Raw genomic sequence first — 23,373 nt, 5'->3', positions numbered from 1 at the left:
GAAACTTGTTGTATACACCTACGTATACAACAAGCATAATCGTAAACATACTGAAGACGGCATTCGTTAGGCGTCGGAGGGGGCTGATTCGACCCTTATACATGGGGCGGCACCATTAGGTAATCCAGTTGCGAGTTCGGAAGCTTTACGGTTGTGATTTCTATATTTAAGTATAGTACGTAATATCTTTATAATATAATGCTTATAAATTTGATACTGTTAGTTAGATAACACTCTTGGCGTCGACTGCTTTTGACGGTCACAGTTCCAGTCTTATTCCTAAGGTTATATGGTGCGATATAGGTTGCCTATAACACGGCTCTAATACTCCGTGTTTGCAATCACAATTTCTAGATATTTGTAGTTGGATATTGTTACGTTCTGAGAGGAACCTTTCGAGTCGATTCTGATTCGCTGCGTGATTTAAATTATTCTCCTGACTTACGTAGTTGGTATATGTAAATCTTGGGAATCCGCTGATCAGCTCCTCAGATCTTCGTTCAACTCGCCTACAATTCTGAGAGTTTGTTAGGTAAGGCTCGTGCCAACCATCACTACGCGTGATTGAAATAATTATTTATAACAACACTTGGGTTAACTACACATTTATTAACAATCTTCTTCTAATTCTCAATGGTAGGTTTACAGTTGTGGTACAAACTGATGTTAGTCACTATCGCAGTCACAAACTGTTAATAAGTCTCGGAGATTCTGAATTAATTATAATATGATTTGATTCTAGGATTTCGGTAAAGTTCTGATCTGCTCTCTATGATGTCTAAATCTTTTCTTGTGTACTCTATGATGTCTGAAGTTCTTCTCTTCTATTCTGTTCTCTGGAAGGGTTGAATTACAGGGAAAGTAGGATGAGTTCAAACGGCGTCGCGGTTTCTCGCGGGTCTCGGATGATTGGTTAAGGATGAAGAAAAAGTTGGGGTAAGGTTTCTGGTTAGCGAATGAGATCTCGGTGGTGGATTAGCGCGAGGTGGTTGGTTTAGGGAAGCAAGCGGCGAAGCGCTAATTGGTCTTATCGTCATTAAAATGAAGGCGCTATCCTGAATTCTGAGAATAAGGGTTTCTTTCTCTGTGAGCTATCCATGATTTCTCTTCCCACGTTTCCGGTGTTTAGTCTACTCGATTATCTTAACTATTGCAGGTGTTTGTTACTTTAGGTTATTGCGGTTGAGATCGTAAATCAAAAATTTTACGTGCAAGTTAATGTTGAAAGGTATAACGGTTAAATGGGAAAAAATATATATACCATACATGTTATGAATTTGACTGATGAAATAACGGTTAATCTGTCGTATGAGAACTATCGATAAAAGAATTTGGACTTTACGATGGTAACTATGTGTGTTGGTATTGATCTACGACTATTGGTAGGAGCACGTAAGGCTCTCTTATGGTAACTGCACGCTGATAAGGTAGGGCACAGAGAGGGTGCCGCCGTGGATACCGGCTGGCACGTAACAATATCATAGGTGTATGGTAATGAAGGTATATTGATATATATATAATATATATTATAGATCTCCGTGATGTAGGATCTTGCGAATTTTGATATTGAGTTCTTAGTTAATGTATTTTAATGTCATTGCATCTAGGGATATTTAACTAGCTAGACGATTTTGTCTCGATACTAGTCGGAGGATTCTTACATTTAAGTTGTGGCGGTCAGTATAATTATATAGGATAACGATAATCGTAATCATATGAGCGTTCTGGTAGGATATTACACTGCTGCTTAGAGCATATACTACTAGAGGTAGTTACTCTCAGCCAATCAAATCCAAAGTGAGAGAGGCGAAATATCCAGGTTAACCTGGGGATATTTCAGTGGGGATCTATATCTCGCTCTCATCACTACGGCCACAGTTTCCTCATGGTTGACGGCGTGGGTAACTACCTCCCGTAATATAGAGACCGTGCGCAAAATTCATTGCTGCATCAAATCGATTCTATTTGTCCCAACCGACGGGCATTTTTCCCTGTCTACGCCAATGACTCCAGTGTTGCCAGTCTTGTACAATTGTACAAGATCTAGTAGGATTCAGGGGAATCTAGTACGCTGATACGACTTTCTCCTATCTAGTACGTTTTCGTAATTGCGTTAAAAATTTGTTTTTTTTAACTGGACTAGCCCACTAGCCATTTAAATGCGTCCTTTCCAACTTGAGTATGGTGTGACACAGACATGGACGTTGTCCGTTCATGGTTGTACTCCACATGGGTTAACTTGTAGACTTATAATAGGTGGCACGTACCTCTGTATCATTTATTTAATTGATTTATGTTTTAGAGAACATAAAGGATATTATTGACAAGTATGGGTATCAATATGGTCGATAATTATAGTATTCCATTGTCATAATTATAATTACATTTCTTGTACGAAATTTTCCATTCTGGTACGTTTTGTGGCGCCATCTAATACGGCGAAGAATTTCAATCTGGCAACACTGAATGACTCATTCAATCATAAACTTCCGTGGTTATGCCATGGCACAAAATTAACCAATCGTTTTGAACCCTCCTGTCGCATAGGGATAGCTAATAACAGTTTACTCGGTACAACCGATAGTGCAACAGTTAACCTTCACTTTTCTTATACCGGGAGGAGGCATTTTTTCGGTAAAAATATTTGTTTTTTCGGAAAAATGATGAGAAACAACCGCCGGACCATTTGTCAAAGTTAACGCAAGTCCCGTCGATAAGGACAATTTTGGCCACTCGCGGCGCTAAACATATTCACGCTCGGTCGCTATATGCTCTACGCACTTCTGCTACTTTTTGCTGTTCATAAAATCTCAGCTTTAGAGTGGATCAGTTGGCAGAAATGACATTTAATGATAATAATCAATAAAACATACGGTCTTTCCGGTTGGATATTACAGTAAGATGGCACATGTATGTCAGCTGTTTAATACGTGAGCGTGTCACCGCAGCGGTAACGATAGCTATTAATGAAAAGAAGAAATACGAAAAGTCCTAAGTGCAGACGGTGGATTTCATACTTTCATTAACCCGGAAATTTTGCGTAGGAGTGAAACATGCCACCCAAAAAAGTTCCAGCCCCGAACAAAAAAACGGAGATGAAAAAGAAGGAGAAAGTGATAGAGGTGAGCTGCTCGGGCAGAGGCATGCCAGTAATGAATTAAAAAAGACTAGACAAATTTGCCCCACAATTTTCGCTGTTTGAAATCTTTCATTATTCTGAATCCCAATTCTTCCTAAGAGCACGATCACATTATCATGGTTACTTGTATAACGATATCTTGAAATAGTAATGCATATCCATTAAATTTTCAAACATATATCTATGTATGCACACATATTTGTAAGTCTACATGAATATCGTTTTACGTAGGCTGTCGTTGGACTTACACCATGTGACTACTTGATCTGATGCTGCTATGTGCGTTCATATGAACTGTCCGAATTCTGTAAGATCGAGCGAACACCCGATAACGTGGGGTTGACCTCTTGAAGCTATATCCACTGAAGTGAAGTACATTTTAACATTGTTACTTCTCAGCAATCTTCGTTTTCTCAATTTTTTTAACTTTCTATTCTCGTATGGTGAATAAGTCTGCCGACAGTGAACTATGTCCGCTCACGTCATCAACCGGCGTTGAATTCACGGACTCAATACTCTTATCTCGCAACATGAAAAGTAAGCTAAATTACAGACCTTTTCTCTGTTATATTATATCAATCACTACAAAACACACATTGAATGGGCTTTTCCATTGTGTTCATCCCTTGACATGTTATGTTAAGCAATGCAAGTTTTACAAAATTCTATCCCTTGATAAATAACGACTTGGCTAAGTAAGTAGTTGAGAAATGGGAACTTCTTGAGATTCTTATGTCTCGACACTAAATGTACGATTAACAAACTCTTATTTCTTTTCGTAACCTTAAATTGACACAGAAACACTAAAGATGGTTAGCCATAAAAAGACTGCCTAATTTGACCAGTTTTCCAATTTCAGACCTATTTGGGTAATACTTTGTGTGAATTGAGTTAGTATTTTGATTTCAACAAGAAACTTCAATGTTCATCACCACTCGTATTTAAATCACCGATCACAATAAGCTGAGGAAGGTTGGCTAACTGTACTAGTCTTCAGTTAATAGATCTCGGATATTAAGGGAAATGTGTGGTTTTTTCTTTTTCTCAGGCTTTTTAATGTGGTTTAATAATAGAGAAAGGTAGAGATAATGTTCATTAAAAACAAAATTTGAGGTCAAATAGTCACCAAAATGTGATTACTTCCAGTTGTTAGGAATAGATTTTCGGTATTCTTCACATGTAGGTCATGTAAAATTTATGAGGTATAACCTCCAGATTCTATTGACAAATATTTTAGAAAACCTAGTTCCATTACAGCAAATTACTTATTCTTTTAATTGTAGTTTATCAAACCTTTTGATCGATAAGACGTGTATTCTGTCATACTTGTACTCGTACTGATGGTAGTCACTTCAGAAAACACGTTCCACCTAAACTTCTTTGTTCCCTAAAAATCTTTGACATTTTTTAAAAATATGCTAATATAATATGTCATAGTCACTCTGTGAGAGTTGTATAATTTTAATTTTGATCTTTCAATAAATAAAGATGCTTGTATAATGTCAGGTGAAATATTAGTTGTATGCTTTGTAATCGAAAGATTAAGTCTTCTACTTGTGAATTACTCCATTTGAAATTGTATTATACCATATTCGTACCAAATTTTACAATCTTTATATGATTGATTTGGTTTTAAAGTTTTGAAATCGTTAGCTATTGTGAGAGATGTCTCGTGAGCCATGGCAAGGACTAATGCGACCTGGAGCAATCACACAGAAAAGCGACTGTTTTACCTAGTGTTAGGTAGACTATTTTGCCATCAAGCATAACAGAAATTTTGAGCTGAAGCTGAAGTTATGTAAGAGGCCGCAGTTAGTAGCAGTATGCATTAAATTTATTTCTAATTGAATACTGCAGGACAATTCGATTCTCGTGATTGTATGGAGATGTTAAATTTGTATAAGATTCAACAAAATTTTCAATTTTTAGGATTCGTTACTCTTTTTCAAGCAACAATAATGCTTATAGCTACTAACTTCCGAGTCATAACTGAAGTTTGATCGCATGTCACTTCTTTCCATAAGAAAAAGACTAAAGAATACATATATAGTTATTGCATAGAAAATGAACCCTATACTGCGTCGATTCTACAGTAATTAGGCATTCTAAACCATTTTATATACGTTCATCTGGTAGTCTAAACAACATGTTTCGTGTATCGCAATCATGTCCTACGTGTTTTCTCGTGCCTGCGTTTCATACTCAAAATAACAGTTTCTGCAACAGTACAAAAAACAAAATGTCCTAGTACTAGAAAATGCTTAAATTTGTAGTCTGCGTGTGCACATTTGCCATTGAATGAGAATCTTTAAAAAAAGTGTGCGAACCATACTTGAGTTACATGAAATATCATGTGCACCATAGAAGCACAGATTTGTACCCCTTCACGTCTTTGCAATATTCATTTTTGGCTTCTGTTGCAAACTCACGCTCGGTGTAAAAAGACGTACTTGCCTCGTCAAGGGCAGTCATCAGTAAAACTGATTTGATAATCGAAAAATTATAAAGTTTCACGTATGTGTCCTCTTGATGCACAATTGACTAAAAATTGACAACCAGCACAGAGTGGGTTTATCCTTATTTTCATTCGAGATCACAATATGTAAGATAGCACTGTGCGATGTTCATGTAGCAAATAAAATTCAAAAGAGCGGATACTTTATAAAGATTTCTTTCCAAATATTTATGGCTTTCAGGTGCCCCTTGGTTGAAGGCGTCCCGATGCGAACCATCTGACTATACCTAGCCACGACACTGGATGTCTCTCAAATCATGCCAATTTTGAAATAATTATATTGTAAAACTTGAGAAAATTATTTTAGAAAAGTTGAATAGCAAAAATTTTAATTGATTTGTAATCATGTACGAACCCTTAGATTGATTCTAACACATTCAAGGCCATGGGTGGCATCTGTTTCATATGTTAAACAAGTGGCAGCAGACTGCATCGGTGGCTTTCAATGAGCCAGAATCAGTCTAATGTTCCATAAATACAAGTTCATTCTGATACAGTAAGAGTAAAAATTGAACCATTCCGTTAGGAACCTGGGATACTCTTGCATGTTTCAAATCTCGCAATCAGTTATCATGCCCACTCTTATTATTCAATTGGTCTGTGAAGGCTCTTTGAACCCTGTAATAAATTAATTGGTCAGTTTTGTTGCCTAAAAATTTATAGGGCTCTAATTATGGGTATATGTTTGTTTGCATTAGTTTCTTAATGGAATTCAAGTTTAACGTATTTCACTGTTTGCAATGTTGCAGGACAAAACTTTTGGTATAAAAAATAAAAAAGGAGCCAAACAGCAAAAGTTTATTCAGCAAGTAGAGAAGCAGGTTAAAACTGGAGGTCTCAACCCGAGAAAGATCGAAGATCCGGCTGCCAAGAAACTCGAGAAAGAAAAGAAGCTCAAAGAACAGAAGGAACTTGCCCTGATATTCAAACCTGTTCAAGTACAGAAGGTAGACAAAGGTAATTTTCAACGAATACGAATTTAAACATCCTTAAAGATATTCGACATGAATAGATTGCCAAGTGCCTTCCGTCCTCAGCCAATTAAGATCCAAAAGGCTACTAAAAAATAACTGTGCTTGTTAGTCGTAACTGTTTTAATTAATCAACTCCTGGTTTGACGAAACAACTGAATGATTGTACTAAACTAAAAGAAAACTTTAAATCGACACTGTAACTCACATTTTAGAACCTTCCGAATAATTTCTGAATATGTTTGAATGAATGTCTGTTAGCGTGTTTCGATTTATTTGTTCTTTCTAACCAACGTCCTTCATAAAAAACTAAGTTTCAATCTCCCGGAATGATCATGTAAAATAACAGTTTTGCAAACTGTGACGATCTTAGATTTGTTAATATGTTTCTACATTAGGGGAATAACCTGGATGTTGAGAAATAGGGTTGAATAAATGTGGGTATGATTAGGATATCAGTTCAATATTTAGTATTAGGCGATTGGTTTGAAATGTGGAGACCAAGTGTACAGTTCAGAAGGTAGATTAGAAGTGACTCGGTACCCGCTGAATGTAACGAAAGTGACGGCAGATAACAGACTGCAAAATCAGGTCTCTGGGAATGAGAAGAGATAGGTGGAGAGAATAAATTTTAAAATGGCGTGCAGTACGATTTCATTTCCATTTAATTATTTTATCAGTAAGTAACTAAAGTTCCGTCATAATTATAATATTTTTAGTAAATAGTTAACTTTATAAAACGTATCATGTATTGGATTCCACAATTAACCTAACGTTATCATACATACAGCTAGAAGCTTCGCACTCCTTGCGCTCTATCTCACGAACATTTAATTGTATAAAATATTGCTTCGGACCAAATTTGTAGAGAATTTTATGCTCTACAACTTTCCTGATAACACCAATTGTCATTTAGAACAAAAGAAACAAGATATTTACAAAAAAAAAAAAAAACAGTTTTTGCAATCTTTGATCTTAAATATCTAGACTCGCGTACAGGAGATTCTATGACTTGAGCTAACTTATAAAATGTCAAAAGAAAGATTCATACGAGTTTATAGCTTGTTATCTTTTTTTCTGAGGTTCAGCCCTTTGTTTACCTCATATGACTGTACTAAGGGTACTTTTAGGGTAATAGGGGACCCACTGTGTAGCCTGAGTGTTTCATACAGATAGATCATATCCGAGTACGCTCTAACAATAAGCAAGCATAGGTTTATAGCGGCACCGACCCGAGAATAATTATGACAAATAACAAATAATGGTCTCCCCATCTTGAAGGGAGCTTACCTAAGAAATTTACGTTGTATTCATTCCAGAATGACAGCATGCAATTCAAAGTAGAAATACCAAATTACACTGGCGTACATCATTAGTTGATGGACTAAAGTAAGATATGGAGTCCCAAGTGTATCCACAGATTTAAAGGATTTAGAGCAAGTCGATACAAATCACAGTTTCTTAAGAGTAGAATTCTTGATGGAATGAATGTGTGAATACAGAGTAAACCGAGAGTCGAGTATCACTCCCACATCGCTGATATCATCGATAGACTCCAGATGCAAGGAGTCATGAATGTAAGCCGAGTCAGACCTAACAGGGCTAGAGAAAGATATCCCTTCAAATTTCTTAGCATTAAATTTGAGACCATTCTTGATTCACCACTGAAAAACATTAATGTTTGCTTATTTTAAAAATTAATATCTATTATTTCCAAAAGGTTTGAAAATTAATTAATTTTTGGCTATATAATCTTTTCTTCCCCATGTCCATAAAGTTGGTGTTTCTGAGCATAAAGTGTAAAATCGTCACTTTACAAAAATGCGTGCAACAGTTCATTTTCACTCAGAAATCGGCACTATAGATACAAACTTTATTCACAGGGGTCGAAAAATATTGTATGACACTCATGTGTGAACCATTCAGACGAACTCCATCGCTCTTGCGAAAAACGTTGCGTCACGCTGTTGTTGCGATAACTACCATTGTAAAACAGAACTCTGATTATAGAGAATGATAATTGAATTGTTCAAGAGCAAATCGAAGAGAAGATTGCAAGTATAACAAAGTTGGTCTAGATTTACTATGGCAGTTTGAAATTTTCTTCAGCAAAGCTTACAACTTGTTTTATAAAACTTCCATGCCATTTTTGAAACGATCACAATATCATTAAAGTACAATATAGTTTTCTGAATTTGTTGAAAGTGAGTTGATCGAGTTAATATTACACTTTAAAAACAAGTTTGCGAAGCTGCGCTCTCTCTGAACAAAAGGTGTTCATTCCTACTCTCGCTGCCAAATGAGCTGTGGAAGAATGGGAGTATCATCATACAACAAACTCACCAGACACTTGCCTTCTAACGCATATTTACTGTACCTACCTTTATTCTAAATTAAGGGTGAGGCAAGACAAATTGTTGAGTCTTATTGAAATGAAAGAAGTTTACACGTAATCCAATGTACACATGTGGACATTAATTCAGAGATGGCTAGTTTTTGGTAACGCATATTCACATGTGTATATACATCGTTCAATATTCTATCGAAAAAACGGCAGGAATGACTGAGAATTTTCATCACCAGTGCTAATCTCTACTCTATGACATCAGTTTGGTTTCCTTCAATTTAGAAATAATAAGATTTTGAAGAAAATCTACTTAGCTTTCCCCAAGTTATTCATATATGTCAAAGAATAGAAATAGTTGCAAGTTTTAAATCTGGTCCGTTCTGGCTGATCAATTCCTCCTGCTTTTTTTTTAATGCACTTAACCACCAATGCACCTGTTAGGGAATGCATCATTTTGGCAGTTAAAGTAAACCCAATCTACTATTCATTTCTTGTGAACCAATGGCCAGTTGTTTCCCATTCTGGAGTTGCGTCCTTGTGTGAACACAGATCAATCCCCTATACATGTTAATCTCAATCAGTACGTACAGCTCGACACTCTTTCTTTGTAGAGAAGAGGTATATAAAAACCAGTTAAGGACTAAATAACAAAAAAAATTACTAATAAAAATAAGTTGAATCAAAACAGCGGTGATATTCTATTTTTCATTCGATTCAATCTATCATATTTTTTCAGGAACCGATCCCAAGTCTGTGATCTGCGCATTCTTTAAGCAAGGTCAGTGCACCAAAGGGGATAAATGCAAGTTTTCCCATGACTTGACAATCGAAAGGAAGGCAGAAAAACGATCTCTTTACTGTGATATGCGTGACGATGGCGACGATAAGGAAGGTGATACCATGGACAACTGGGATGAAGATAAGCTCAAAGAAGTTGTAGAAAAAAAGCATGCAGCTGGAGCTAACAAGCCTACAACTGACATTGTAATATTACTTTTATGCTATACCAGAAAAATAATTTTTTTATTGATTGACGAAATTTGACATGATTAGTGTAGCTGTATGAGCTTGCTTGTTCTTAATATCCAACTAATAGAATGTGAAAACAGTTCACACTTTTATTCATAATTTTGGTCCCTGTAGACAGTTTGATACGTCTATTTAATTGTATTTAGATTTGCAAACATTTCTTGGAAGCTGTGGAGAAGTCCAAATATGGTTGGTTCTGGGAATGTCCTTCTGGCCTAAAATGCATATATAGGCATGCACTGCCCCCAGGATTTGTACTGAAAAAAGACAAAAAGAAGGAAGAAAAAAAAGACGAAATCTCCCTTGAAGATCTTATCGAAAGAGAAAGGGCTAACTTGGGTCCAAATCAGGTAAGATATTGCATAGAAATGTTTTAAGAAGGCTCTCTCCCTCTCTCTCTCTTGCAATTCTGAAATCGCTCATCGTTAATTTAGGATTGAGTTTCGTAGAGTCTGGCATGAACGTTTTAAGATAACTACGTATTAGTATTTCTGTTATGACCTTGTTATCAGCACTGTCACTGTCTTCATCATCCTGGAATCCCCACATTCCGTGCGTGGATTTGCAACCGTTTATCGAGATATATTAGCAGTTAATGCTATGTATATACAAATACCCTGTACCATACTAAAGCCGGCAAAGCTGTATGCCATGTGCGCAGTAGATGACGGTATGAGAATCATCAAATAAGTCAGAAATGAACGCAGTCCCCAGTTCACTGACATATAGTATCGTGGTTATCTCAAAAAAAAAAAAAAAAAATTTGACCAATATCCATACAAATCTATACAATACATTTTTTTTTTTTCTATTTACAAAATTACAGCGGATTCCAAAAATTGTTTATTTCCAAGGCCCATTTTTTTATTCAGCCGTCGTCATTTTGTAAATAATAATATTAAAAAAAACTGTCACCGATATTTGACATACCCCCTTACCTTATACTATAGATAACCCTTCACCGAGATATCAATTCCAGGATAGAGGGGAAATTTTTTTATTAGTCGTTGAGTCAAGGCCCATATCTTTGTTGACTTAAAATATTTTTTAATAAAAATTTATATAAAATAAGTTTAATATACACTTAATAAGATATTAACAATTCGTTCTCTTTATCAATTAGTTATTCCTGTGGAAAAAATTCTTAAAAATCTTATTTTTTCGGCCGTCACAGTGGCCTCCCCCTTAATGTGACCCAATGAATAAAAAGTACCAGATCGAGCATTCGCCGAATAATAATTTCTTTAATATTTATTTTCCAACTAGACGAAAATTACTCTAAACAGTTTCTTGGCCTGGAAAAAGAGGAAGTTGAAGCAAAAGGCAGATCAGGCTGTCAAAGACGAGGAAAAACGTCGCAATGACTACAAAGCTGGTCATCAAGTAGGCATTTCTGGTAGAGAAATGTTCAGCTTCGATCCTACGTTGGCAGCTGGTGACGGTGAGCATGATATTCAGTCATTCTATGTTGAACCTAACATTTTACAGTTGAAATATCGATCAGCAAGTTTAATAAGCTTGAATTTTTTTTATGTATATAATAACAAAAAAAAAAAAGTAATAAGTGGTTGACGAAAAAAAACGTAGTTTGTGTCAGAATATAATAATTATTCTGTGCTCCTCTATCAACAACTCGACTAATTTGTACACAATATTTTTGTGTTTGACAGGAGGTAGCGCAGAAAATAAGATTTACGGTATGTGCGCATACAGGGACTTCTTGACTCGTGTGAGTTTTCCATTAGCCTTCAGCTCGTGCACCACTGAATGCTTGTCAAGGAATCCCCATTTTATGTGCACTTGCCACTAAAATAACTATTGTATAACAGCGTGCGAGTATCGATACGACTCCACTTTATGCACGGTATGCCAAAAAGTAGCACTATACGCTCACTGTTATAAAAAATACGTGAGATATGCGTGCGTAAGTTTTTACGACCACGTACAATCATGGCACCTGAGTGTCCAGCTGCGTCAGAAGGTAATTCCAGGGCTAGCAGCAAGTCACTTTTTCCACTTTCTTTATCTATTGGTCGTTTTCTTGTTCTTGAAATTCGAATCCTAAATCAAGTACACCTTCTTCTTGGGATTTGATTGCTTTGTAGAGATATTGTTAGCTTTAAATTTCGCGCCATAGTGCCTGGCTAGAGTGGCATAGCTTTACTAGACACGCGCAACTCGCACGCATACCCTGCCACCAAAATGTCGTTATACACATAGATATTCATACATAAACATTACGTCATGTGGTTTTTCAATTGTGCTATTGTCGTGTCAACAATTGTCGGATTGCGAAAGGTACGTGTACAGATTAAAGTATATCTTAAAATCCTAAATTATTCATGTATTTTATGTGCACATGGTATGTCCTGGTTTTTTTTTCACAAACTAACTACATTACAATTTTTGTCAAGTCTACATTAGGTTAAACCAGCTGCCGCCGCTTACCCAATTTTTTATTTATATTTTTGTAAAAGCTTGCATTGGGTAAATTATTGATTATGAATATCGATATTTTTGAACTAGGCTAATGAAAGTAAAATGAGGAAATGTTATGTGAACAATGACTAGTCCAGAATAACTGACCCAAATGATAGAAAAGTTGGCGAGCATACTGCTATAGAAAACAAACATGCTGTTTTCTGCAAAGTCTGTGAAACGTCTCTAACTTGCAACGAGGGATTCCAAGCTATTACACAGTGTACCCAAAAGCGAAAGGACAACAAAAATGTAAAAATAAAGTTGAACCCGACTCAGTTTCATCTTGCAGCAAGAAATGCAGCTACAGTTGAACAAGAACAGTAACATGCAGGCCCAAGGCTTTTAGATATCTACTCTGGAAAAGATGAAGCTATTAAGACTGAACTAATATGGACCATGAATGGAGTTGGCCATAATAATTCAAGTTCGGCATACAATAACATGACCAATGTCCTGAGAGCCATGTTCAAAAATACTACAAATTTCAACTTGTGTTGGACAAAAGTTACCAACTACATGACCGATGCTATAGAACTGTTTTTCGGACAGTGACTACTGAACGATATTCGTCTTTTACTCAATAGCGTTTGATGAGTGTATGTCTGAAGAAGAAATGGAAGAATATCAGGTCTCCATAAGGTGTGATACGATAACAGTTCACAGTACATTTTTTGTTTCCTGTACGTTGTCATGACCATTAAATTTTCAATATTCACTTTTGTAGTTAAACTATTTTTTAATTGAGTTACCTGAAATATCCATTATGACCCAGATAAAAGTAAAAAATAAATATCGAAATTGTATTTCATATTGTAGATATTGGTCTTGTAGAGAATGCTACTGCGTTAAACTTTCTTCAAACTTTGTTCATCGGATATGCCGCAGGAAAAGTGTTCTATGAACTTATATTGGAGGCTATCACAAATGTGAACTTACCATCGGCTCGCATGTTGATGCTGGGATCCGATGGACCTACTATCAACCAAAAAGTGTTCCGAATTGTCGATGTTATCTTGCTCGAGGTCGAAATGATAAAAAAAAAGTCTACTAAGTATTGGAACCTGCAATCTTCATATCATACATAAGGCATTCAAGAAGAGCCTCAATAAATGTGGCAAAAAAGGCGAAGACTTATACATCAATTGGTTCTACTATTCTATTCTAGGAGGAACGAAAATTATCGAAGGAGTGAAGCAGTGATGAGAGTACCGATGCGTGCATTGATGAAGCATGTCGCTGGTTTTCATTAGGGCCAGTGTCAAAATAAAAAATCGAGCAATATCCAGCTGCGAAGCATTTCTGTTTTGAAACAGTGGCCAAAAAGGCGTCGGTAAAGCAACTGGAAGAAGACAATAGGTTAGCCAAGATTTTCGCTGACCTAAAAAATCCTTCCACTATAGCAGAAATATTGTTGGTCATTAAAAGCACCCAGCTATTTAAGCGCACCTGCAAAATTTTTCGAAAACAAGAACTACTTATTTATATTCTTTGCGAAGAAGATAAAAATTTGTTTATCATCATTGTAAATAAAATATGTAAACCAGAGCCAGTAAAGAACTTTTGGCAATTCAACAATCTGTTTGCTGCAGAACATGCGACAAGTGAACAATGTTTTATGTCTTAAAAAGATTGAGACTGCTCTCCAGAAATTGAGTGAAAGAGAAATTCAGCAATTTTGATATAGTGCTCAGCTGCGCTGCAAGGCGGCAGCAACTGAACACATTTCAGTCAAATCTATTTTAAGATCTGTTACAGCTGAACATTTCAGATTTTTTCAACCTCAACTGTTAACATATTCGATAAGCACTGTCAATATCGCAGCAATTAATAGAGTGTACACTCTTGGCATCTCCATGGCACAGCTCTTGGATAAATGGCTTATTCAGCTAGAAAAAATTCCTCCTGCTTGTGAGTGAGAACATATAGATCACTACTGGAGGAAGATATTCGATGTAAAAAATGATATGGATGAGACAAAGTATCCATTGATCACAAAAGTTGTCAAGGCGAGTTTGTGCCTTGTACATGGCAGTGCCAATGTAGAAAGACGTTTCAGTGAGAGCTTCCATGTCAATAAAAACACTAACTGCTAGAATGATCATCAAAGATGATCTAAAGACATATGACGGTAAGCCATATTTTTTTTTACCAAAGAGGTTATCGCCATTTGACGTTCAGCCCGCTGTAATTACAAGATGTACTTAGAGAAAGAAGGACAAAAAAAGCTGATTGAAACACCAGAGGCAGATCAAAAAGAAGACGACGAAAAAATTGAGCAGCAGCTACTGAAAGACCGGGAAAAACAGAAAAGATATCACTAAAGTTGAAGATAAATTGATGAAAGCTAAACAGGCAATACAATGATAGCAGCAGAGAGGTCAGAGAAAAACTATTGGAAGAAGCAGTCGATCGATTCCAAACTGCTCTGAAACGAAATAACAATCAATGAGTCAAAGTCGCTCATGGATTGTTTAAAGGAGTTCAAGCTATGAAGTCGGACTTGACACTTCTGAAATTAAGTCACTACATAGAATTATTGAAGAAGGTAAGTCAAGCCTTATCACTAGCTTCTTTAAAAAGGCCCGATTAGAACCGGAACAAAGTGTTAATAAGGAGGATATATATGGGTTGGATGCTGAATAAGGCCCTCTAATCTTAATGATTTTTATTTATGTTCTTTTATAATATTACTCGTGTTATCTCTCTATCTAATAAAAAAGTTTCAAACAAATGAACGTAGAAAAAGATTGTAATAACAATAGTAAAAAAAAGATTATAATAACAATAGTATACGCATGAAGTTGGCGGTGGGGTGAGATCCCGCAAACAAAACAAAAAGCATCTAGCAAACCCTTTGACAGCTGTCATCGGCTGTTTATGACAGTCTTTGACAAATATCTTTATAGGTATCTGTTTCTGACGCGCAAAAAATGAACATGCAAACGAAAATTATCAAGATGATTCCCGACGGGAATTGTCTTTTTCGCGCGTCGGCGTATTGTGTATACTGCACTCAAGATCGACACGCAGAGGTGAGACTGAGTATCGTTTCAAATATAGTGGATAATTGGTCTACATTTGCAGATCTTATTACAGATAATGAGTCAAACGGTGCCGTGATTAGGTCACCTGGTGATTACAAATCACATACGAATAAAAATGGAATATACGGGGGAGAAGCAGAATTAGCTGCAGCTGCGGACATTTTTAAGATATGTTTAATCGTGTATCGCGAAGAACAAATTCATCCACACCGGATCGGATCACAAAATGAAACACAATTCTCTTCACCGGCGACGGAGACAGTGGACACTTTGATGTCTTGCAGAACCAAAATAAAATTCCGATACTGAGTAATAAGTACGAAAAGTAAAAATCAAATAATAGTAAATCTAAAGATGTCACCAAACAGTCAAAAGGACAGCCAGGATTTACGATGACAGTGGAGAAAGGAGGAGTTTCAAGCAGCAGACAAGGCGATGAAGATGGTGGATGGTCGGAAATATTACAAAAGAAAGAGGAAAATAAAATCGTAAGAGCGAAGAACCAAATAAGCCATAGAATAATATCCATCAAATATTCGTATGACCAGGTAAGAGGACGACCAGGATCGATGTTGGCCACAAGAGAAGGAGGTGTTTTGCGGAATGAACAGCAACGCAAATATAGAGAAAAAAATAATATAAAGAAGGTGATTTTGGAGAATAACCGGCAAAGCGGTAGTAAAAATAATTCAACGAAGGGTGTGGAAGAATTAGAAGAATTGATTGTGATTATTGATTTGGAAAATAAATCAAGAGGACGACCAACCAATGTGATGGACATAGAAGAGCGAAAAATTAGACGACGAGAACAGCAGTGAAAATATAGGGAAGCGAACAAAAAATATCATACTGGCTTTTCAACCAACGAACAGAAAGGAGGAGTTTCAACCAGCAGACAAGGCGATGGAGACGGTGGATGGTCGGACGTATCACAAAAGAAAAAGGAAAATAAAATTGTAAGTGCGAATAACCAAATAAGCCAGAGAATAATAATAAACAAATGTTCCTATAACCAGGCAAGAGGAGGACCAGGATCTATGTTAACCACAAGAGAAAGAGGTGTTTTGCGGAGTGAACAGCAACACAAATATAGAGAAAAAAATAATATAAAGAAGGTGATTTTAGAGAATAACGGGCAGAGCGGTAGCAAAAATAATTCAGCAAGTCAAGGAGATAGATGGATATCAATAGAGAAGGAACACCAATTTTCAACCAACGAATGGAAGCTTCGATTGATGAAAAAAAGAAAAGTAAGCACAGAAGGAATTGAAGTGGACAGCAAGTGCAGACTTGTCATCAAATCAACATGAAGGAATTCGCCTGTCTACTAGACAATGCGTAAGGAAATAGTGAGGCGCGCAGCGCCGAGTGCCCGAGGCGCGTAGCGCCGAGATGGGGTTGGCGCGCGAAGCGCGCAGGGGCGAAGCCCCTAGTAAGAGAAAAAAATATTTCTACGTTTTACTCTGAAATTGAAATTGATACAGTTGCGTTACATTAGAAGTATGAAAACAAAGTTTCTATAACATTGCAGTCTGAAATATTTCCAAGTGTAGTATCAGTGAGTAGCAGAGTTGCAATAACAATGTGATATTTCTATCGTACTGAGTAATTGCGACCAAAACAAACATATTATTTGAATTAAAAAAAATAATATTACTTGTTTTATATGTGTATGTTACGTGTATTGAATATAGATGTACGTATGTATGTATGTACCAATAAATTTATGTTGTGTCACATACCATGCATTTTGATTATTATAAACCACTTTCCATACAATTATTTTAAAGTTATTGAGCTCATTCATGCTTTGTGAGTGCCAGAAAGCATAATTCTCTGGGGATTTTGGTCACTTTTTTTTTTACACGGTCATCTTTTCCACACCTTTTGATCCAGAGTATAGCTGGCATCAATGTAATTTGAGAAAGTGCGATAGCATTCGTTTTGGAAAATCTGATGTACAATTCGGATATTATAATTAATTATTTATTATTATTTATAATATTAGTCTATCGCATGTTAACCAAATCAAGGACTTATTCATTGTCTTTGATAAAAGGATATCTTTCAACACTTATATTGAGTGTGTTAGAACCGTGGTGCTGAGAATGCTTTTTTTGTTTAAATTCGCCCAATTTTTTCGAGATCGGGATGTCTTTATTAATGCACTACTATGATTACATTTACCTGAAACTGACATATAGCCCTATCAAACAGAGGCCCTATCTCCGCTACCAGATCGGTTCTGTGAAAAAGTTAAACTGTTTATTTTCAAGGTATGTTGGGTATAAGATTGGTAACCCATAAGCTACTTGCATTATAATTGTACATCAATTTCTAAATCCCTGGGGATCCCCAGTATTGATCGGCCTTGGTTAGAATTGATTTAATTTTAATTTTCCCAATTATTACGAATATCATCGACTGTGTGCATCTATTTTCTATATTTAATTTCAATATTTCTAACAGATTACTAAACAACAATAACCATTGCTTTCTGATTTCCTCTTTGAGGAATGATTTTTGTTCACATTCACCGGTAATTAGATTAAGTTTATTGTGCAATGCTCATTCTAACTGGTTGGATTTGTACAACTTCTGTTTATTTTCGCTAAGAAACTTATAGATACATCTATATTTAAATATTTATATTTTTTTGTGTTATCAAAAGTGTTCAAAAGTGTTTTTTTAAACTCTGTTGCATTTGGGCTTGTCCCGTTGAAATATTAACTAAATATGTAAATAAATATTCTAAAGTCAATAATATCGATACTCAATGTTTTTTGTTAGCAGATAATATAACTAAATTGTGTTTACAACCCTTGTACACCCTGGCACAGCTGATACCGTCACCGATCTGTGTCCCTTATCGGCTGTTCTATCATTTTTCTCTTCGTGTACTGTTAGTCACAATCAGCCAAGCTATTATTGTAAAAAACAGTCAGTCTCGAGACTTGAACACAAGAACACTTACTTGACCTATATACTCATTATATCTGATATTTCTCTGCTGTGCACTTTTTTTAGTTTAACGTTTACTTGATAAGCACAGAGGACCCATTTATTTCATTATCAGTGCAATTCCTGATTGCCCTTTGTGACGATTATTTTTAGAAATTCAGGCAAATTAAACATGGTGATGTTTCAAGAATGTTCGGTTTGGCGCGAAATGACTCTATTATAAGGTCCAAGAAATCTCAAAAGGAACAAAATATTTTCATTGCTTCTCTTAAAATTTCTTACAGGTATTGAAGATGGAGATGAAGCATTTGCTTCATATGATTTGAGCGATGATGAAGATAGTAAAGGAATAGAATACAGAGAATTGAATATGGATGAACTAGTTTACGATGCTATAGAAGCCGATACAGAAGGTATCACAGTTGCTACTGACGATCGACTCAAAAGTAATGTGGCTGCGGAAACGAATGGAGAAACGAAAGGTATGAAAACTGAAATCTTGGTAAACTAGTCGTGTTGAGAATGATTAGTTTCTGTGTAACTAAAAACTATTGTTAGATATTTTATCAATCATCAAAATTTTTCTTGACGTTCTTTGTTGTGAATCAGAAAGATATTAAATATATAAATGTACCTATGTGATTATTTGATAATGATACAGTAATAATTTTTGTTGCATAGAAGTAACGATCCTTGGTGAAGGCGCAACGGCCCTGGCAATCAATGAAAATCTATTTACTGACGAAGATCTGGAAGGACTTGAAGAAGAATTAGGAGACCTGGATTTCGAGGAGTAATCCAGTTGTCTCAATTATATTCTCCTCACACAAAATTTTTTCTTCAACGGATTGGATGATTCATATCTTTTCTTGGTCTTTGAAAACTGCTTACGATGTTAACAGTCTGTAAAGATATTTTTTCGAGAAATATTTATTGAAACAATTTCCTGTATTTAATCAGCATAGACTCTCATGTGTTATTAACCGTCAAAATAATCAGATATTAAACAACAATTTAAGAAAGTCTACAATTACAGATGAATATATAGTTTTATGGGTAACAGTAACTCGCAAAATCGTTGATATGCTCAAATCAATTTTCGAATAAACAAATTATACCGATTAAAATAACCTGTAATACTGTAGTCATGTATAAGTTTATTATGTTTATCGTGAGCTTTTTCCAGGCCTAAATGCAAGAGGGGCTCATCACCACGAATGACTCGCTCCCTTGCTGTATCATACTTTTTTCAAGTCCTACCACCAGGCTTAGTATCAACATTTTGATAAAATTTTCATTGAGAAAAGGGCGGGGTATCGATGATGATGAAGATAAGTCCCTCCCTCGTTCGGATCTGCCCAAACTCACCCTGTACGGTAGGTATTTTCTATGATTGGTGAATAATAATAATGATAACCCCTGTGACTGATCAATAATTGTCAGCTATTCGTGACACTACAAGATCAATATTTATGAGACACAGCCAAACTTACGTAAAACAGTAGCCACAAAGAAGCGTAAAACACAATCGTATCGTCTAGTTTATGCGTGAGTTAATTATTTAATTTAAAAAATTTATTTTACATTTTCTTATTCGTTTATTGTAATTTCCATTTATGATTCATTTGTGACACCATAGAACTAAAAGCACAGAATGCAATTAGTTAATTAAAATTTATATTTAACCAAAGTTATTTTACCTGACAACTTCAACACTTTGCTTTTGTAAAACTCGAATAGGACCAGATAGTTACAGCACAGTGAGACAAATATATGTGTACAGCACTGAGTCATTCGTGTCTGACGGCAACTATTTGAGGACCCCAAGTCTCACGGACAGTCACAGCTTGTACCCTGGACAGTAGATAGAAGAGCTTCGATTATAAAAGATCAAGCACGACAGGTTCAATGATCAATTACCCAGCTCTGTGGGGGGATGCGGCAATTATACATTGTATATATTGTATAATTAATATATTACATATTTATATATGTTGTAACGCTAATTTCTGTTACCCTCAGATGAGGACTTACCGTTTACACTTTGGCGCGATTCTCCAATTATTCTGAACTAACTAATTATAACAAAATGATAACGGTTGGGCACCAGACGCTTCAGCGTGGTTTTTTAATCAATAATACGATATGATAAATAACTAGAGAATTCATTGCATGGCTGGCTAGGCTCAGGTACTCACACGAACTCATAGAGTGGAGATATTCAAGGTAGCTAACGATAATTAAAGAAATAAAGAATAAAATCAAGTCAGGAAAAATTAACAAGTCAATTATTCGTATATTGTCGATTTGGTTTACACATTCGAGTCAGTCAAGTTAGATTACAAAAGATAGTAAGGATCAATAAGTCGGACATATCCGATAATCACCAGATTTTTGATAGAATAAAGTTAAAGTGGTAGCTTTGACCAAAAGCCGATAGGTATTAACAGAGAACTGAACGTAGGTCAAGCGAAGCAATATAATGCAAAAATTTACTTACAACCACGCGTCACTAGGCAACGTGAATTTACCCAATTCCCAAAGACAATGCTACGGTAATCAATAGTCTGTTACGTTTCAATAACGAGTGAGAACTTCATTAGTAATTGAGAGCAGAATTGACGATAACTCAGACGGTAGTAACAAAAGAGTAAGACAGACTTTATGATAGATTTTAACTAATTAGAAAGATTGATGTTAATTAACAATTTACAAAATTAGCTTAGATGAGAGAATATAAATTACTGTAAAGTATGAGAGACAATTTACAAGAGTGTTATTAATAGACAATAGATTTAATAATTTACAAAGCTTAGAAACTGTGAGAATTCACAAACAAAATTCAAAATATAAAATTGTGAGGGGGTGAGAAATTTAGACAAGGGGTCGTAAGATAAATAAACTAAATACACGTTATTACAATAAAGTCAGCCATAATAAGCAGAACTTAAATTAACAAAGAAATACGGTATTGCAGAGAAATACAAAAAAAAAATTAGCAGTTAAGAGCAATACAAAACTGTTAATAAGCGATAGAAAGGGTATGGTAGTATTCAGCGGCTTAATCTACGCTCTGATGTACTTCAAGGATCACGATTTCCGATAGAAAACATGCTCGATAGTAAATATACTATAATCGGCAGTACGATACAATAAACAGTAAAACACAGGAAAATTAAGAGAAAAAATAAATAGCAATGGCAAAAGATGGTAGAAATTACGGAAGCGATTCCAGCATGAAATTATAAGAAATTCAGATGATAGAGATATTTATTCGGTAGCTACGAGGTCGCTCAACAATAATATTTAACGGAATTAATTAATCAAAGAAATCACGCAGTCACGCGACGGTCTACAGCAACTCAGAGACGCGGACCATGATTCACAGAGAAACTGGCAAAACACGATGCAACCAAAATAGAGAATTAAGATATAAGAAAACAAGATACGAGCAACTTCGTAACGAAACAATACAACGGGAGAACCCTTACCTTAGCCGGTGACTCGGGCACGCATGCACTGATTTAAATTTAAATAAAATTTATCGATAGTAAGAAAAAAAAGGTAATAGAAAAGGAAAGGAGCTAAACGGTCATATAAAACGATAGAGAAACGGTAGCGATAGCAGTAAAGAAGAAGGAAAGGAAAATGAAGTGAAGGCAATTTCTACACGTAACGAGCGAGATAGAAAGAGTTATCTCAATCTCATGAGCGTAGAATAGATGGAGGTCGGGGTTTGGCTCGCCGTTCTCGCTGATGTCGTCAGGTAATCCTGCTTCCTGTAATTGGTCGTTTATTCCCCACTATAATTGGGTCATTCCTCCTGTGGCGAATATCAGTTGTAATTGTGTTACGCATCTTCAAAAATTACCGATAGATGACACGTAATGTTCCGCTCATGATTTCGTCGTTGATACCAGCTCTCACAAAATTTTCAGTTGCCGGCACCTTACCTTCCTAGTTGCCTATCGTTGGGGACCCTATGGCAAAAGCATGTGTGGAGCAAGGAGGATACCTCCCGGTCAAAGTTGCCGAATGGGGAGCAACAACTTGCAGTAACTCTCAACTTGGAGTGGTGGATTATGGCTCCATACTCCGTGATACAGTCACTATCGACAGGTACGCGGAATCGGTCCTCGGAGCGATGGCTCAACGCTGGAGCAGCGATCTTATATGTCGGTCCGGCGCCTGGCCGGGAAGTCCGGGAATGGCAGGCTGCGATCTGCCCTTTACGCTATTCTATACTCTTTAGGTATTCGCTTCGACCGGATTCGTCGTATAGGCAGTGGCGTTCTGTCCACGATATATCGGGCAGACCATGCGTCGTCACACGATGTCTGAATGCACTTAGGAGTGGTGCATTATGACTCACAAGGATTATGGTTCCTACATATAGGTTTGTAGCATCGGTTCCGAAGATTCTCGCAATGGCGGTAACCTGGAACAGTAATATTTATACTAAAAAGAGTACAATTTCGAAAATTTTCAGGTGAGTTGAAAAATTAACGACGGAGTCAGGAATCGAACTTGGTATCTAGAGATGCTTTACCGGAGACTTACTCCATTAGACCACCTAGCTGCCCTGACTACAATGTCATTAATTTCTCTCATCACCTATATTCGAGATTATTTTATTTTCGTGTGCTTTAGTCTCGACCGAGTGTAAAAAGTGTACACAAAGGCCGTGTTCGTAAATTGACTGACAGTACTGAAAATTCCCTAGGACAGAGTCAGAGCTATCCACGAACTTGGAAGCGCGAGAGAGATGAAAGATTGCTGACAGCAATGTCAGTCAATTTTCGAACACGACCAAAGTGTAACAAAAGTCTAGTGACATTTGTAAAACAAACAGCGCCATCCGACGTCACGTCCGCTAAAACAAACGC

General features: G+C 36.3%; 1 protein-coding gene and 2 long non-coding RNA genes across 6 annotated transcripts; 2 read left to right on the top strand and 1 right to left on the bottom strand.

Moving 5' to 3' along the window:
- Positions 1 to 2,805: 2,805 nt before the first annotated feature.
- LOC107228173 (zinc finger CCCH domain-containing protein 15 homolog) lies at positions 2,806 to 20,493 on the top strand. 3 transcript variants are annotated; one of them, XM_046732083.1, is made up of 8 exons: positions 2,806 to 3,122; positions 6,404 to 6,611; positions 9,709 to 9,956; positions 10,148 to 10,351; positions 11,268 to 11,442; positions 18,772 to 18,969; positions 19,169 to 19,863; positions 20,271 to 20,493. In XM_046732083.1, exons 1-7 carry the CDS (start codon positions 3,054 to 3,056, stop codon positions 19,282 to 19,284), a joined length of 1,218 nt encoding a protein of 405 aa, XP_046588039.1. In that variant the 5' UTR covers positions 2,806 to 3,053; the 3' UTR covers positions 19,285 to 19,863; positions 20,271 to 20,493. The 3 variants fall into 3 exon arrangements, with proteins under 3 accessions (XP_046588039.1, XP_015525035.1, XP_046588038.1); XM_015669549.2 differs by having other exon boundaries at positions 20,228 to 20,493; XM_046732082.1 differs by having other exon boundaries at positions 19,169 to 20,035; positions 20,228 to 20,493.
- LOC124293060 lies at positions 11,466 to 15,174 on the top strand. Of its 2 annotated transcripts, none has more exons than XR_006902968.1 (3): positions 11,466 to 13,121; positions 13,299 to 13,533; positions 13,648 to 15,174. It is a non-coding gene; the product is annotated as an uncharacterized LOC124293060 (long non-coding RNA). The 2 variants fall into 2 exon arrangements; XR_006902967.1 differs by having other exon boundaries at positions 13,299 to 14,610; positions 14,688 to 15,174.
- On the bottom strand, positions 19,336 to 23,168 carry LOC124293061. The gene is made up of 3 exons (XR_006902969.1): positions 23,048 to 23,168; positions 21,979 to 22,925; positions 19,336 to 20,341 (listed from the first exon to the last, which is right to left on the bottom strand). It is a non-coding gene; the product is annotated as an uncharacterized LOC124293061 (long non-coding RNA).
- Positions 23,169 to 23,373: the final 205 nt, after the last annotated feature.

Source organism: Neodiprion lecontei, chromosome 2 (assembly GCF_021901455.1).
Source record: "Neodiprion lecontei isolate iyNeoLeco1 chromosome 2, iyNeoLeco1.1, whole genome shotgun sequence".
Taxonomy (NCBI): domain Eukaryota; kingdom Metazoa; phylum Arthropoda; class Insecta; order Hymenoptera; family Diprionidae; genus Neodiprion; species Neodiprion lecontei.
Note: the sequence above shows the minus strand (reverse complement) of the source record. Positions and strands in the feature narration are given on the sequence as shown.

Coding starts and splice junctions, on each gene's coding strand:
- LOC107228173 (XM_046732083.1), top strand. CDS start 3,054: ATGCCACCCAAAAAAGTTCCAGCCCCGAACAAAAAAACGGAGATGAAA. Junction 6,612..9,708: donor AGTACAGAAGGTAGACAAAG/GTAATTTTCAAC, acceptor ATATTTTTTCAG/GAACCGATCCCAAGTCTGTG. Junction 10,352..11,267: donor CTAACTTGGGTCCAAATCAG/GTAAGATATTGC, acceptor TTTTCCAACTAG/ACGAAAATTACTCTAAACAG.